The sequence below is a fragment of the Panthera onca genome, chromosome B2, assembly GCF_046562875.1.
Source record: "Panthera onca isolate mPanOnc1 chromosome B2, mPanOnc1 haplotype 2, whole genome shotgun sequence".
NCBI lineage: Eukaryota > Metazoa > Chordata > Mammalia > Carnivora > Felidae > Panthera > Panthera onca.
In genome coordinates this window covers 89282558-89298318 of record NC_138343.1, presented here as the reverse complement: position 1 = coordinate 89298318, position 15761 = coordinate 89282558, and the positions used below count along the sequence as shown (strand labels likewise).

The window sequence follows — 15761 nt, the reverse complement described above, 5'->3', positions numbered from 1 at the left end:
TTTCCCTTATCTGTAAAATAGGTTGTTACAAAGATCACATGAGATAATGAAGGTTTAATGAAATGAGTGCTATCCAGGAAACTTTAAGGCAAAGCTATTTTTTCCCTCACTTTATGAGGAGAATATTGGCCATTATGAATATCATGAAGTCCCAAACTACTAATTCAAGACAATAACACATAAACTGATTTGGGAAAGAAATGAAGGGCACAATATATGTACAAACACCTATAAATAGCAAAGACAGTACCTAGACCGCATTTCAGTGATTTACCTTTAAATAATTCGGAAAGCCTATTCTATAAACCCCCTAATGTATTTTCTTTTCTCTACATCTTCTTGGTTGCTAAGGCATTTCTTTCTCCAGCTTGCCGAAAATCACAAATAAGCTTATAAAATGCGACATCTTCCATTGACTCATTTCTCATTGGGTTGACTTTTGGCATACCTGAAAGCATTTTGTTGCTCACACATGTGTTCTGCCACGGTCCAATGCGCTCAAGTGAGTTTAAACCTGACCTGGTCATGTCTCCATTTACCTTAAGGTGATATTTCGGGAATCGACTGCTCAGTGTCAACTATAGAATCTTATCTTTCTGCCGGTTGTCAGGCATTAAAAAAAAAAAAAAAAAAAAAAACAACTATCTTTGACCTTCACTCTGTTCTTATGGACAGCCATCTGCTATTGCATTGCATCTCTCTTCACTATATCTCCTGTCGCATAAGACATTTCCACCTAAGGCTCTCTACACAAATCTCTGGAATTGAATGTCTCCCCGTTCAAACACAACTTGCCATGGAACGTTGAATTTTCAGTCAGTCTCAACTTACAGGAACATTACTCTACTGCCAATATTAAGAATAGGAAGTATGTGTTTGCAGCCACTTCCCACAATACCAAACTATGCAGAAGCGTGTGTGAATAGGGGGGAGAAAAATAAAAGGTAGAGAATACTCACATTTGGATATCTAACGTATTTCATGTTTAATAAAGTTTCCTTACTCTACATGAAAATGTTCCTGAATCTGTTTAATTGTAATTACAAAAATCTGTCTTTTATGCTCTCGCTTCCATAGTTTTAATACGTTCTGGTTTAGTTTTTATGTACTTACATGAAATGTTAAAACTTAAACAATTAAAAGCATATTGTCCTTGAAATAAAATCAGTGTCCTTAAAGGGCTTACATGCGTACATACAGCCCTCCCCCACCTCCCCCGCCGCAGCGTCGGTCCCTTTTTAGCGCCCTGGGACGGTTCGCAAGCCAAAGGCATTAACAAGTTGTCTGCCGTACAACCGGTTACACCTAATTTGAATTAAACCACAGTCGCAGATGACAGAAGCGCTCCTTTCATCTTTTGTAGGAAGGTCACCCAGCCCAGAGCGAGCGCCACGCTCCTTCTGGAACTAAACACGTTGGCCCCGCCGTCTGTTGAGTCCTCCCCTTCACAACTCACACCTGGGTGGCCAAGGGTCAAGTCTGACCTCCCGACGGCGCCAGCGCCTATGCCGCCTTCCCTTTGGGGAAGCAGCAGATGGCGAGGGCGCCGCAGCGCTGGTGCCGCTACTCCCCGCCACAGCAGGGCAGCAGCACTTAAAAATGACTCGTTAGGCGCCCGGAACTCCCTCCGCCTCCCGCCGTCCGCCGCGGCGGGGGCGGGAGGAGTCACCGCGTCTCTTTCCCCAGCCAGGGCTCCCGGACACTACACCTAAAAGCGGCGAGACTCCACACCTCTGCCCCCACTCAGAACCCGAAAACCTCTGTTCCCAGGGAGAGCGAAGCCGTGAGTCGCAAGAGCGCCGCACTCACTACCTGGCACTGCAGCACCCACGCAGGAGACGACACCGCCAGCGGGCCACGGGTTCCTGGGAGACCGCTCCTGCCCAAACCTTCGCGCGCGGCCAACCCGCCACCAATAGCAACCCTGGCTCCAAGGGGTGAGCCAATGGGAGCGCTCGGGCTAAAGCGGAGCAGCCAATCATCGCCCTCTCGTCTCCTGGGCCCAGGCACCAACACCAGCCCCCGCTCTCCTGGCGTTCCCCTGAACCGCATGCGGTTCTAACCTGGAGACGCACCGCTACTCACCTCATCCGCAGAGTCCAGCCAGTAAATGAATTTTCCCCAGAGCAGGATTTTGAGGAACTGCAGCTTTTACTGTGCCCCGTTCTCTACCCGACTCAGGAGGGGGGATGTTCATGCGCTCACCTCCGCGGCATGCTTCTGCGTAAACTCACCGCGCAGCCCAGCGTTTCAAAAATTAGCGAAAGCATGAGAGCGTTCTTCCCGTTCACTTAATCGCTATGAACCATTTGAACGGGTCAACGTCTGAGCTTAAAATAGAAGGATGACCTGATAAGGGGTCTGTGGAAGTTTCTCTTTGGCAAAAGTGTGAAAGGCCTTTACTTACCGAAGTTGGGGCATGTTTGTTGGGGGCTAGAAGTGAACCAAGGGGAGAACAGCGCTAACACTTGTAAAAGGGCGTCAACACTTACCTGTTAGTTGGTGTCTTCAAAATAAAACCACGGAGTTGGTAGGGTTATTTTACTATTGTTTGAGAGCTTACTATGCATCAGGCTTTATGCTAAGCAGTTTACCTGCATTAACCCATTCAATCCTCACAACCTCCCTATTGCATAATTCAACTTGTTTTACAGATGAGGAAATCGAGGCAGTAGACCCTTCATAGTTACTTGTGGTCATCAGGATGAGAAGGAAGGAGGGTTGGGGGTGGGAATGGAGACAGAGATAGGAAACTGAAAGAAGTCATCTGAGAAACACTAACTCAACTGAGCCATTTAAATAAGTAGTATTAGGGGCGGCAGGGGTGGCTCAGTTAAGCATGGACTTCGGCTCAGGTCACGGTCTGGTCGTGAGTTCAAGCCCCGCATTGGGCTCTGTGCTGACAGCTCAGAGCCTGGAGCCTGCTTCGGATACCGTGTGTGTCTCTCTCTCCCTCTCTGCCCCTCCTCCGCTCATGCTCTCTCAAAAAATAAATAAATGTTTAAAATTTCTTAAATAAGTAGTAGTAATGTTACTGATTGTACATCACTGATTTGACTTCACAACTAAAATGAATAACCACATTAATTATATATGATAATGTGCACATCCATGGACAAATATACAGGTTATGTGAGGCAACCTATGGAGAATTACAAATGACCTGCTATTAAGCACATTGAGAATTACAAATGACCTATTAAGGACATTTTAAGTCTATATTCAACTTTCATTTTTCATATTGGAATTTATTCGAATAACCTAGTCAATATCAAAGAGGAAAAGGCAGCTAGGGAGTTTTCTGTTTTATTAAATTTTTATCAATTTAAAATGTATTTATTTGACCAAACTGTTTTTATTTCTTGAAAACAATAAGAGTTATAGGACTAAGTAGTGAGCTAGGAAATGAAAGAAGGAAACAAAACTTTTACAACTGATAAAACTTTTTTTGTTTTAAATCTGGGCAGCCTTTCTCACTTTCCCTGAGGACTCACACAGTCTGTTTTCAGGAAAGTTTTCCAATATTTCTCTATAAGGGTGGATTTTGTTTCAAGCAATAATTGCTTCAAAGGGCAAGACTCTGATACTATGAAGGCAGTGAGAAGCCCTGGATGTCTAGAGCCCAAGCTGAATAGGCAGCTGTGTGGGTTTGCTTCCAGTTCTGTTGTCAGGGCCATCACTGAACCTTGTGGGGCAAGCCCATGGTCATCCTCTGTGGGGAGGAAAGAAGTGAAAATAGCAGTAACATAAGGATTTGGCAGAGAATGGTAGTATCATTGGCACCATATATACATGCTACTTCACACATATTTTTTATTTCTCTTTGGGTTTTCTTTTACAAAGCAAAACATCTTCTGGTTAGCAGACACCAAAAACCTGTAATCCCCAGGATCAGTTTTCTCATAGAAAAAATCTTTTTTGCTGATCCAGCCCCCGTAAAAGTCAGATATCCTCCTCACCTCACCCCCATGCCTCTTGCTCTGATGGATTACAAAAAGTCTCTGCCAGTCATCCAGTGACATCTGCCATGTTCCCAACTGGGAGACAGCTGTGTGGGAACTGCTGCAGTACTCAGGATTCAGAAAATAAAGGTCATTTTTAACTGAGTTAAAATCATCAGGATCATATCCAGATCTTTTGGTGCCCTATAAGAATCTTCCCACCAACCTCTGGGAAGAGTACTAGAGACCTGGGCTCTTTGGGTACCTGCCCTTAGTTGAGGAGATGGCTCATCCTCCACTTCTACATAACTTCAGTGAAATGCTCCCCTGAGTACGGGGTTGGGGAGTGGCATAGGAAGGGGAGAGGGTGCTTTCCAATTTTAGCCCACAGAAATATATTCTTTACGATAGTCTTCCACTCACTAGTATTAATTTTTTATACCCATAAATGAAGTCATTGCTTCTAACTTTGTCCTTCTCATTATGGGCCTCCCAGTGACCTTGAAGTGTATATTTTCTCTTCAGGAAAATGGGACACACATCAACAGCACGAGATTATTGGAAAGAGTACATGGAGAAAAGAAAACTACACAGACGAGTAGATCAGCACCTCCAATAATATCAATCCTCTTTTAGCATTTGTTAAATGAAAACTAAAGTGTATGAATCATAAAAAGCACGGAGCAATTTTCCTTTGTTTGCTTCCCAAGGAAACCCCTGTCAAAATGGTACATAGCAAGAAACAGTGATTCTACAGTTCCATAATTCTTTTTGATGAGGAATATGCATTTTTTCTTGAAACTCATTAGCTTCTTTCCTAAACATGAAAACTCTTAGCATAATTAACATGATTTCAGAAAACAGTTACTTTGCCCGCTATCTGGGAGCATGTGAAGTACACATATTGGAAATAGTATATTTCCCTATTACAACACTACTTAACATTTACCTTATGAATAGTCAAAGTCTTCAAGTGTCCTGTGATTCATTTTATTATGGAGTCTTCTTGAAAATTGTTTTCGAATTAAACTCTTTCTTTAAAGGATCTGCTGAAATCGCTAAGTGAAGAAACTGTCATGTGTATCTTTATTTTTATTAAAGATTGCACAAACTGGAACCAAGACCAAAATACTGAATCCACTGTACATCATTCATGGTAAAACAACATACATCACATCTGTACTCTACCAAATAAGACATTTTCTTTAAAATTATATATTGCGTGCTTTTAGATTCATGCTTTAGATATTTTACATTTGTCATTACTCTTTTATAAATAATTGCAACTTGACCAATTTGCACACCTGCTACCACTATATAGTCAATACGGGAAGGCATAGTCTTTGACACGAGAACAGATGAAATGAAAATATTTGGATAGATGGATGGATGTCACGTCTACCGAACTTTGACTACTGTTTTGCCTATTTAGTGAAATGCTAATGTAAACACACACACACACACACACACACACACACACACACACACACCATCGTTTCAAAAGGCACAATTTCCTCCACGTTAAAGAACAATTTAAAAATACATGGCAGTTAAAATCGACGCCCTCAAGGGCGCTGTGAAGTTCACATTAATGCGATCCTAAACCTTGAGAGCAGACCTCCTGGGTGGTTCATGGGAGAGACTACCCGCGGAGTCCAAGGGTCCACAGGGACCCGACGCGCTCCGGCTACGCAAAAAGCCAGATTTCTTTGAGCCATTTCTAAACCTTAGCTCTGAATTTCACTATAGGACCTGGGACCTCTCACTGTTCCAAATCTGGCGCACAACCAAAATAAAAACGGTTTTGTCAACCGGTTCACTCTCCAGGAGCTCCTCTCTTCTCCCAAAACAGAACCACTCGCTCCTCCCCAACTTCTTATCTCCGTTCCCGCCCCCCTAATCCACCCTTTCCCGAGAAGACTCGTTACGAGTCGCGCTCGCCGCCGCCTCCAGCCTCAGGGTCGCTCTGGTCGTCCGTGAAGCAGACGTCCACATCGCTGTCGTTGTCGCTCTTGGGCTCCCCAGGCTCCGGCGGGTAGTCAGGCTCCGCGCCGGGGCCATCGCCCGCCTTGGCGAGCAGGTTTTGGCCGGGGTGGCGGGACTTGACGTGGCGCTCCAGGTCCCGGCGGCGCACCAGCACCTTGCCGCAGAACTCGCAGCGGTAGGGCGTGTTGCCCTCGGCGTGCAGCCGGATGTGCTTGTTCAGATTGCTGGGGTCGCCGAAGGGCCGCAGGCACACTTTGCACTTGAGCGGCTTGTAGCCGGTGTGCGTCCGCATGTGAATCTTGAGCCCGTACTTGCGCGAGTACAACTTGCCGCAGTAGAGACACAGGTGGCCGGTCTTGGACTTGCCGGCGCCGCCACCTACACTGCCGCCACCCCCAGCGCCTCCCGCCGCCACGACGGCGGGTGGCAGCGTCCCCGCGTCCAGGCGGCCTCGGCTTTTCCCGGCTGCCATCTCGGACAGCTGCTGCGTGTGCATAGCGATCTCTCGGTCGATGCTAGCCAGGGAGCCGAGCTCCGCAGGGCTTAGAGCGGCAGCTGCCGCTGCTGCTGCCGCCGCCGCAGGCCCGCTGAAGTAGGAGATAGACTCCGGATACTTGAGCAGCCCGCCGAAGTGCAGTTTGAGCGGGTAATAAGCGGCGGCGGCCGGTGAGCCGTAGAGTAGCTCCCCGTTGTAGACGGTAAAAGCCGGCATGACGGCAGGTAGGTGGCTGCACTCGCCACCCGGGTAGGCTTTGAGCCCGCCCGCGTCGAGGGCCGGCAGCGCGCAGCGCTCGACGGGCAGCCCGGTCGCCGAGGGCAACTGGGCGAAACGCGCTCCCGGCAGCGCAGGCGCCGCTGGCTGGGCGCGTTCCACATGCTTGAAGGCTGACGCCTCTTCCGGGGCCCCGGGGAGCAGAGGGAAGCTGCGCAGGCCCCCCGAGCAGGGTAGGCCAGGCGGCGGCGGCGGCGGGTCCCCCGAGAGCAGGCACTTGGAATGGTGATGGTGGTGGTGCGCATGGTGGTGATGGTGGTGGCCGGCGCCGCCCGCCGCGGGGTTCTCCCCGCTTACCGGGCGTCCGCCCGCCCGGCCCCCGCCCAGCAACCTGCCTAAGGCCAAGCCGGACCCAGGCTTGCCGCCGCCCTCCTCCCGGTAGGGGTCGCCATGCGCGGCCGCAGCCGCCCTGGCCAAGCCGGCAGGCTTGAAAGCCGAGCGCACTCCGGGGTAGAAGGCCAGGCCACCGCCCCCAGCTGGGGAGCCGCCTACGATGCCGAGGAAGTGGCCGTGTCCCCGGGAGGCCCCGCTCATGTCTAGGGCGCGGTCCGGCTGCTCCTTGCTCTTCTTGGACTGCCCCCACTTGGCCGCGGGTGGCGACGTGGCCGAGGGCGCAGAGGAGGCCTCGCGCTTGATACTCTCCCGCGCTCCGCAGGCCTGGAGAGGCGGCGGGGCCTGCGAGTGGGGCCGCAGAGTGCCAGCCGGGGCGGCCGCGGCAAAGTCGGGCGCTGGGGGTTTCGGAGAGAAGGGAAGGCCATCCGCGCCCGGGGCAGCGCTTTGGCGAGCAGCGTGCTCGTGGTGCAGGTAGGTTCGGCCCCCGCCGCTGCTGAGCACGCAGTGGAAACGTAGGTGGGCCTTAAGGCTGTTGGGGTATCTAAACGTCCTCCAGCAGTACCAGCAAATGTAGCGCTCCTCCCCTGGGCGAGAAAGAGTGGGAAAGCGACCCCGTCAGAGGCGAACAAGCGAAAGAGAAAGAAAGCGCACCCAAGGCAAAGCCCAGATTTATGACCAGAGGTATGAGCAAGAGTGTTCTTGGGGCCCAGAGAGTGAGTTAGTTCGGTGGCCCCACTGTAGCAAGGACTCCGAGAAGCCCCAAATGGCCAACTTTGTCACCATCTCCATCCTCTGCGATTACTCAGAGGCCAAAGGGGTGACCTGGGCCTTTCCAACGAAGACTTCCTCCGGGCCATCCGAGCAAATCTTCCTTGGGAGGGCAGCGCTCAGGCAGGCTGGCCGGGGGAAGAAACGAGCAGAGAGAGCAGCTGTTGCTTTAAATCAAGTGTTGAGGCTTGAGGCTGTGCTGTGCCCGGGCCCATCTGTTGGCGTTTGCAGAATAGGTGGCGTATGTCAAGGAGTTTGGATAAACTGAACAAAGACCAATCTAATGGTCGTGAGCGCCTCATTACCAGGCGAGACAATATCTTGTATGTATGGGCCATATGTAATCATTCCTTTTCATACAACAATGCCTTTTATGTCCATTACCCACCCTTCCCACTGCCTCCCAGCCTTAAACATTTTGCCTGAGGTTTCCCTGGAGCGTGACCAACTGAAGGACCACATAGGGACTATAATCTGCTATTCTTCAAAATTATTTGTATCTTTATTTCCTCTTTAACCCCATTTAATTTGATGAGAAAAAAAGAAAACGCCCTATGTCCTTATAGTCTAAAAATTGAAGGATGATGTCGTATTATGTTCTCAGTTGTTCCACCTGGTAATTAATTAACTCCTAGAAAGCTGCACCAGTCCAGGCGTAATAATAAAGTCCTTGGAAAAGATAGTTTAGTTTTTATGAAATGAATATATAGATAGATATGATAAAGATACTCAGCTTTTAGTAAGCATACAATTCTCTACGAGGAACTATATACATGTTTTTGCTGTCAAGCCTTTTTTTGTGTTTAATATTATTAACATTAGTTGTTTTTAATTTGGCCAAGGTCTGGGAACACAATCGAGGGACACAGGTATGAAACAGATTGTGATCACATGGTGGAAGTTAATTTTCACTTTAAAACGGTCTTGTTATCTCTGGACAGAAAACAGCGATCTTGCAGTTGGGTTTCTTTTTTTGGTGTTATGGTTGCTTGATAATACTGAAGAAAGTCTGTGAGAAAGAAGTTAGTTGAGCCACAAGGAAGTACCCAAAGTTTGTCTTATTAAATTCAATGGAAAAATTAAATTCCTTCCCCCTTGCACACAAGCAGCTCAAACTTCTAAAGCATTACTACAAAAACAACTGAAAAAAGTTCTATATCTTCTTCCCTTCATGTGTTTTACTTTCAGCTTTGCATAAAGCAAGTAGTCCCTCTAGATAACTAAGATGCAAGGATCAGTTCGTTCCAGCTGACGCCAAGGTAGGGCAGAAAGCAGAGTGGGGGGCGAGGATTTACCTCCAAGAGCCTACCCTAATTGTTCATGGAAAACTTAAATAAAATCATTTCAGTATTTCTGTTAACTTGTATTGAACATCCCTGTAAAATAAATCTGGAAAAAAAGAAGAGACTTCCTGGGTTCTCTTGCTGGGTATGCTGATGTAACATCTTAAATAACCTCCCTTCTCCTAAGTTCAGAACCTCCCTCTCTACCCCTTTTTAAAGAAGGAATTTTCAAAGGCTGCCCTGGAATGACTCTAGTCAATCAAAAAGCCAAGTAAGCTTCCTTCCTAAAACAAAGGGTCCATATTTTCCTTAAAATTACTATGGAATTGAAACCCACTGGAGTTACTCAATGGTGGAAGAATAGCAGCCTTCCCTACTTATTTCTTCATCTTTTCAAGAGTTAAGCAAATTCTCTGTTTCATTATGTTCCTTTTTCAATTTATTCTAACCAACTGATATGTTCTCCGGACTCTGAAATCCAAGTCATGCCAAAAGTGTCAAACACACTTCATGAGTGACTTTGCCTCCTCATCTTGGTGTAACCCTGAGGTTGCCAAGATTTCAAGTATATCAGAGGTGGGGCAGTCAGGGTTCAGAATAGCCCATGCATTCCCAAAAGGAAAATGGTGTTTATTCTGACATCTGTTCATAAGCTTAATTGGCTGAAATGAAAACACGAGGGCCACCACTCAAACAGGTTGCTTTTGTATGATTTGAGAGTGCCTAAGGAGGGGTGTTCTGTGTAGAAATGTCTGGCCCCTAAAGGTCAGCAGCTGTTGGAATTGTCCTGTAGTGGCAGATTACAGAGTTCTCCACTACAGATCTTTTATCATGCTTCTCTTTTACTGGGAGAAGTTGACAAAAGAATTTAATATAATGTAGTATAAGGAATAAGCTACTTTAGGATAATGTTTTATGAATACTGTACACACAAGTCTACCCACAAGACAGTGATACTTTGAAGTGAAGTGATTCGTCATTCTAAATAAGCTTCATTCTGTCTTATTCATGGTTTCTTAATTCCCACATTTGTATTAATTTCTTTAACCCTATTTCTAGACAGATGAGATTTGAGCAGGCAATTTGGGAGAACACCGTGTTAAAATATTTCACAACATTCATTATATTGACTTTAAATATAACTGTGTCTTTAGGAGAAATTACAAACCTTAACAATTGACAAGGAAAAAAGAAAGTCATGGAAGCTTTGTGAATTAAAAGGGAGGTCTCAAGATCTGAACTCTTGTAGCACCACCCAGATTTTTTTTTCACAGACAGTGTTCTTCAGTGTTCTAGGGGAGGTTTGAAAATGTTCTTCTCTTTAGTTACTGCCCCTTATTTGCATAAATCCACTCTTGGCTTTGGAAGGGATCAAATAAATCTAAGAAGAAACTGGGATACAACCCAGATTCAATTTAAGTAGGGAGGGGGAGATGAATAAATACCATTTAAATGGAAGGGCTTCAGTACCTGCCAACAGACCAGCTGTAAGTACCGTAATGCTTCTAAAATCCCGTGGAAATACATTACTGTCCTTCAAACCAGTGAAGAGAAGCCCTTCCACCTTCTAAAAACGTTCCAGGTTTGAGTTATGCTTTTTGGAGCTCATGATGTGATTAATAATATGTTAAGGTTTCTTTATGGATTCTTAATTGAGTAAATAATTGTCTCTGGGTATGCAATAGGAAAGGATAGCCCCCATGTTCATAAAGTATTTTTTCGGTGTCGTCGCGAGCCAGATTATTGTCGCTATTGTCATTTACTGTTGATTGTAAGGTGGTAGTGGTGACGTCGTCTCTCTGCTCACACAGACAGGGAGCATGAATTCAGTTTTACATAGCTCGAGAGAAAGGCCCTGGGGTCGCGTCCAAAGAACGGAGAAGGGCTGGACTCTCACCCACCCGCGCTGGCCCGGAGGCCCTCTCGGACTCGGTACCTTTCTCGTCGTGCGTCGGAGTTGCAATTGTGGGGATGTCGAACCACTGAGCCAAGGAGTTGGAATACCACACGGTCAGCTCCTCCCCTGGCTGGACGTCTCGAAGAGCTCGGTAGAAGATCTGGGACACAAGGAACGGGACAGCTTGCTGTCATTTCCCTGGGTAATCGGTCTAAAAGCGACTAAAAGGAAAGGTTCAAATCCCCGCTCTGACGCTGTGTGACCCTGAAAAAACTATTGGACCTCTCTGAACCTCACTTCCCTCATTCTTCAAACGGGGGAAATAATAGTGTATGCCTTAGAGGGTTGTTGAGACGTTTAAATGAAACCTCCAGCTAAAGCGCTTTGTTCTTAATATTGATGGCCACCTCAGTAACGGTTAGGTAGGTAGAATTGGCAGTGGTGGGGGAAGCCCACAGTACCTGTCCTCCGGGTAAGTCTGCAATAGCTTCGAGAGTCTGTTCCTGGGGGTTCCTGGCTGCCCGGATTAACCCTATCCATTCCAGAGGGGAGCCCCCCGACTCGTCCACCAGCTCCCCTCTCACCATGCGCACCTGCAACACAAGCAGTGGTCGTTCTTCCTCGCGCCACGGCCAGGCCCACAATCCAGAGGGAAAGTTTATCCAACACCCCACCCGACTCTGAAAAATGGTTGCGTTCGCTTTGGCCAGACCTCTGTGGGCTGCTGGGAGGAAGGTAATTCCTAGGACCCTTGCTTAAGGAAGGGAGGAAGACAGGAGGCTGGCTACTATAACAGTCCCCTCTCTCGTCCCACCTTGGCAACACCAAGAGCGAAAGCATCCTCCGTGAGAGGCTGGGGGGTGGTCTTGTACCAAGATGTCCCGCACCCCCGCCCCCGCTCAGTTCCTATTCTTGCGGTTCTGAGATCGGTCGTTAATATAAGAGAGACGTCAGCCCCAGAACCCAGAGTTTCCTTCACCTCCCTCTCGTGCCTCCCCAGGCTCACTGCACAGCGCCAAGATGCGGAGGTGCCTAGGAGTCCGGCAGCGAAAGTGTGTGAACGAACAACGCGGCCGCAGCATGGCCGGCTATTTAAAAGCAATTAAAGCGCGTGTAAAGAAGACTTTAGACCGCGGGGAAGAGGGTGATCGCGTAGGGAGTCACATGCGGGTCCCGCTGGCCCTGCGCGGGAGCAATTTCTTACAAGAAAGCTCAAGGCAGCGACTAGGCAAAGCTAAGGTCCTCTCCCCCCCTCCCCCACCACCCCCCACCGGACTCCTGCCTTTTTTTCCCGGTAGCTGTTGGAGAACCTTTGCCGGCTGGGACGCCTCAGGGCGGAAGGGAGCCTTTAAAACCCGACTCTGCTCGGGGGTCTATACGAAGTTCGGAGAGTTAGAACTGGCGGGTCGGCCCCGAAGCCTCCCGGTTGCGACCCTGGATTCTCAAAGCCTGGCTGCAGACGCGCGGACCCGGTGCCCCAGGCGGGTGGGCACTCCTCGCCCTCAGTCGGGGCCCCAGGGGGAGCCACTACCTGGATCACTCGCCCTCCATCTACCCCAAACCCCCAGCAGACATCCGCGGGGGTGGGGATGGGGGTACGTGCTAAGAACTGAGAGTTTCCGAAAGATTATTTTTTTCGGAGCACATGAGATTAAATTATTTTAAGGCGAATTTAAGCCTTAAATTAGCACGTTGAAGGGAAGAAGGTAAGAAAAGTCTTCAACGCCCTGCGCGCTGTGTAACAGAGAAAGGGCGCATTTGCGGGGAGACCCGGCTCCCCCCCTCAACACACACACGCGTCTCCGAACGAGACTCCGGAGCTTCAGGGAAACCGCGGATTCTGAGTGGTCCCCTCACGTAAACAGCCCCATGCACCCCGCCCCGGCGCTGTCCCCTCTCAGCCACGTCCTTTCCCCAAAGCTCGGCCCACGTCCAGCTCTCAGTTAATGCGACTTGCGAGGAGTTACTGGAGTCCCCGGGCCACCTGGCAGCATTGGCAGGTAACGACTCAATCGCCCCTTTCTTCCGCTTGCCCTATCTACCACTGCCAGGGCCAGGGCAAAGGGAGGCGAATGGCTGGAGGCGGAGGTCGGAATGGCTAATACCTTTTTCTTGGGCCCGGGTTCCCTGCGGTCTGACAGGTACTTGCCCAGCTTGAAGGTTCCAGGCACGGGCCCCAGGCGCAGACCGGCCGGGATGCAGCAGTCGGCGCTCACGCTCGTGGCCGGAGCGCGGGCTGTTCCGTGCATTGCTGCCGCCGCCGCCGCCAGGCAGGCGCGTGGGCGCGCTGGGTGCAGCACAGGGCTCGGGTGACAGAGCCCGAGCGGCGCTCGAGCCAGAGAGCCGCACCCCGACGTGCGTCCTCCGCCCGCGCAGTGACGCGGGCGGGCATGCACTGCGCCTTTTCAATCAGGGCGGGCGCCTTTTGGCACCGCGAGCGCAAGGGCGCGGAGTTTGGTGAGAGAGTTGCTCTGCGCAGCAGCTGCAGAGTCCCACCCGAGAGGGTCACATGGAGTAGTTCCCTCAGCCCTCTGCATAATCGAGGCCTCTGAATGGCTGGCGCACAATGGTCCAGGCGACCTTCCCATTCCTAAAAATCCAATTTGTCAAGGGCGAAGAAAAGGCGCTGGTGAATCAAAGGTCCGGCGGGACCATTAATCCTCAGCATGGGGTATTGTCCTCGAGACAGTTACGATATTTTAAGTGACAAATCCACTGTATAATTTCTCCATAAATTTTACTTCCTTTTATTGTTCGCCGACAAACCAGTTTTGGGAAATAAGTGACTACTTTAAGTCTACTTGGCTGATTCCTTTGAGCCTTGGTCTACTTCAAAGATTTTTAATTCTCTCCCCTTGGCTTTATTGTAAAGGAGATTAAACAAAGAGATGGGGACTGTTTGGAGGACTTGTTAACTTCTATTGATTTCTGGCGTGTGCCATACAGAAATTAGGCAGGTACTTGATGGGAAAACACCAGAAAATACCTACACTTTTTAAATAACGACCATATTACCATTTCAGGGGATTGGGTCCAGGCCAGTCGTCTATTTAGAACCGCTTTTTCGTTCCTTCTGTCCAGTTTCGCCCCGAAATATGAAGCGTCCCGACTAGTTTTGGTAGACGTAGGAAGTTGTACACCACCGTCCTCGGGTGCACCCCGGACCCGCACTTTCTCTAGGAAAGGGAAGCGGCCTCGGGGCCCTGGCTTTGCCGTCAATCCTGTGCCTTGTCCTCACCAGAGGGTTGAAGAGGGATGCTCAAGACTGGGTCTTTCTTATCAGGTCCCCCTCACATGCCAACCGACCGACTCAAGCCCGGATTTGCTTTTACATTTTAAAACGGGAGGGAATCCTTGGGGCTAACTTTAAAAAGAAAAAAAAAAAAAGAGGCAGTCTATCAAAGGTTGCGGGAAAGAGGATGAGGCGGGCATTAGCAACACCTGCCTTTAGTCCAACTCATGAACTAGGAGAACGCGCGTGCTCCGGAATGTTAAACCAGAGTACCAGAGTGCTCCTCAGTCTTTTTTCTTTTTCTTTTTCTTTTTTTTTTTTTTAAGGGAAGTCTCTGATTTGTGCGGAGACAGTTCTTTTCATAACATAGCGGAGTGACTGAGCTCCTCAGATGTTTGTGACAATTCTGCCTGCGCCTGCCACGCGCTGCCCATCCTGGGCGCCGCTCCCCAAATCCTATGGACCAGGATGCGGGCCATCGCGGTATTCCAGGAAAGGCCCGAGAGGCGGTGGTTTTCCGGCCTGTGTTGGAAGCCCAAACACCGTACACTCGAGCAGAGGACTCCCAACAGCCACTACACCGAATTCTCCACCCGTCTCTGCCCGCGGAAGGTGTGGTTCTGAGGTCCCTGGCAGAGGTGACTGTGGTTAACAACGGCGGCCCGACGCAAGGTGGCGACACCTGTAACTCAGCGGTTTGTCCCACCAGGCCCTCAAGAAAGCCCCGTAGCAGCCCTCGACGGAGACCTGCGTTGGCCGTACTGGACACTGTCAGGAAACTTGGGGTCCTTCAGTCTGTGCTCTGGCATTCAAGACTCAGGGAGACTTCGGTGAACCACTTCAGAACCTCATTCTTCTAATCCATAACATGGGAATGATGATGTACTCAGCTTCCACTCCGCAGTTCACTGGGGTGTGTTACGAAAGGTAACAGCAGTGATCTGTGGGTAGAGCGAATGGCGCTCCAAAACTCGAGGTTATAGGATAACGGGGGATCCAGGCCCGGTCAAGGGTCTCAGGTCTAAGCATCTCGAGTCAAACGGTGCGGCGACACATGGACGGCGGGTCTCAGGGCTAACTCCAAAGCCTGTGTAGGCGCGGCTGCTGAGGCGGAGAACAGACACCTGGCAGGTCCTCACGGCCGCACGCTGCGGCCCCTCTGGCCGCGCAGCCACGCCGTGACCAGAACCACTTCCTGAGGGAGCTACCACCGATCTTTCCTCTTAATCCTCCAATTGCCCCTCTTAGGGCTTCGAAGTCTGCCGGCGAGGGAGAGGGAGCCTTTGATCAGGCGGCCCATGAATGGCAAAAGCCGGGGGAGGGGAGGAGGAGAGGAAGCCGCTCCGAAGTCGAGGGCAATAAATTTAAGCCATGAACATGTCCCTCTAACCTCTGGCCTGGCGACTCCGGGATGACACCCAGTTTAAATTACCAGCACCATGAGCGGGAAGGGGCGAGCTCCGGGCCTGGGTTCGGGGCTCCTCCCCGGCCCTCCTTAATGAGTGAAAAAGCGTGAACGACACGCGAACAATTTTATCAATAGGACCAT

At 49.6% G+C, this 15761-nt stretch overlaps 1 protein-coding gene across 1 annotated transcript; it reads right to left on the bottom strand.

The window, feature by feature from the left end:
• Positions 1 to 5020: 5020 nt before the first annotated feature.
• On the bottom strand, positions 5021 to 13362 carry PRDM13 (PR/SET domain 13). The gene is made up of 4 exons (XM_060614522.3): positions 13086 to 13362; positions 11442 to 11573; positions 11020 to 11140; positions 5021 to 7616 (listed from the first exon to the last, which is right to left on the bottom strand). Exons 1-4 carry the CDS (start codon positions 13227 to 13229, stop codon positions 5866 to 5868), a joined length of 2148 nt encoding a protein of 715 aa, XP_060470505.1. The 5' UTR covers positions 13230 to 13362; the 3' UTR covers positions 5021 to 5865.
• Between the last annotated feature and the right edge of the window lie 2399 nt (positions 13363 to 15761).

Coding starts and splice junctions, on each gene's coding strand:
- PRDM13 (XM_060614522.3), bottom strand. CDS start 13,229: ATGCACGGAACAGCCCGCGCTCCGGCCACGAGCGTGAGCGCCGACTGC. Junction 11,574..13,085: donor AACCCGGGCCCAAGAAAAAG/GTATTAGCCATT, acceptor CTTGTGTTGCAG/GTGCGCATGGTGAGAGGGGA. Junction 11,141..11,441: donor CAGACTTACCCGGAGGACAG/GTACTGTGGGCT, acceptor CTTGTGTCCCAG/ATCTTCTACCGAGCTCTTCG.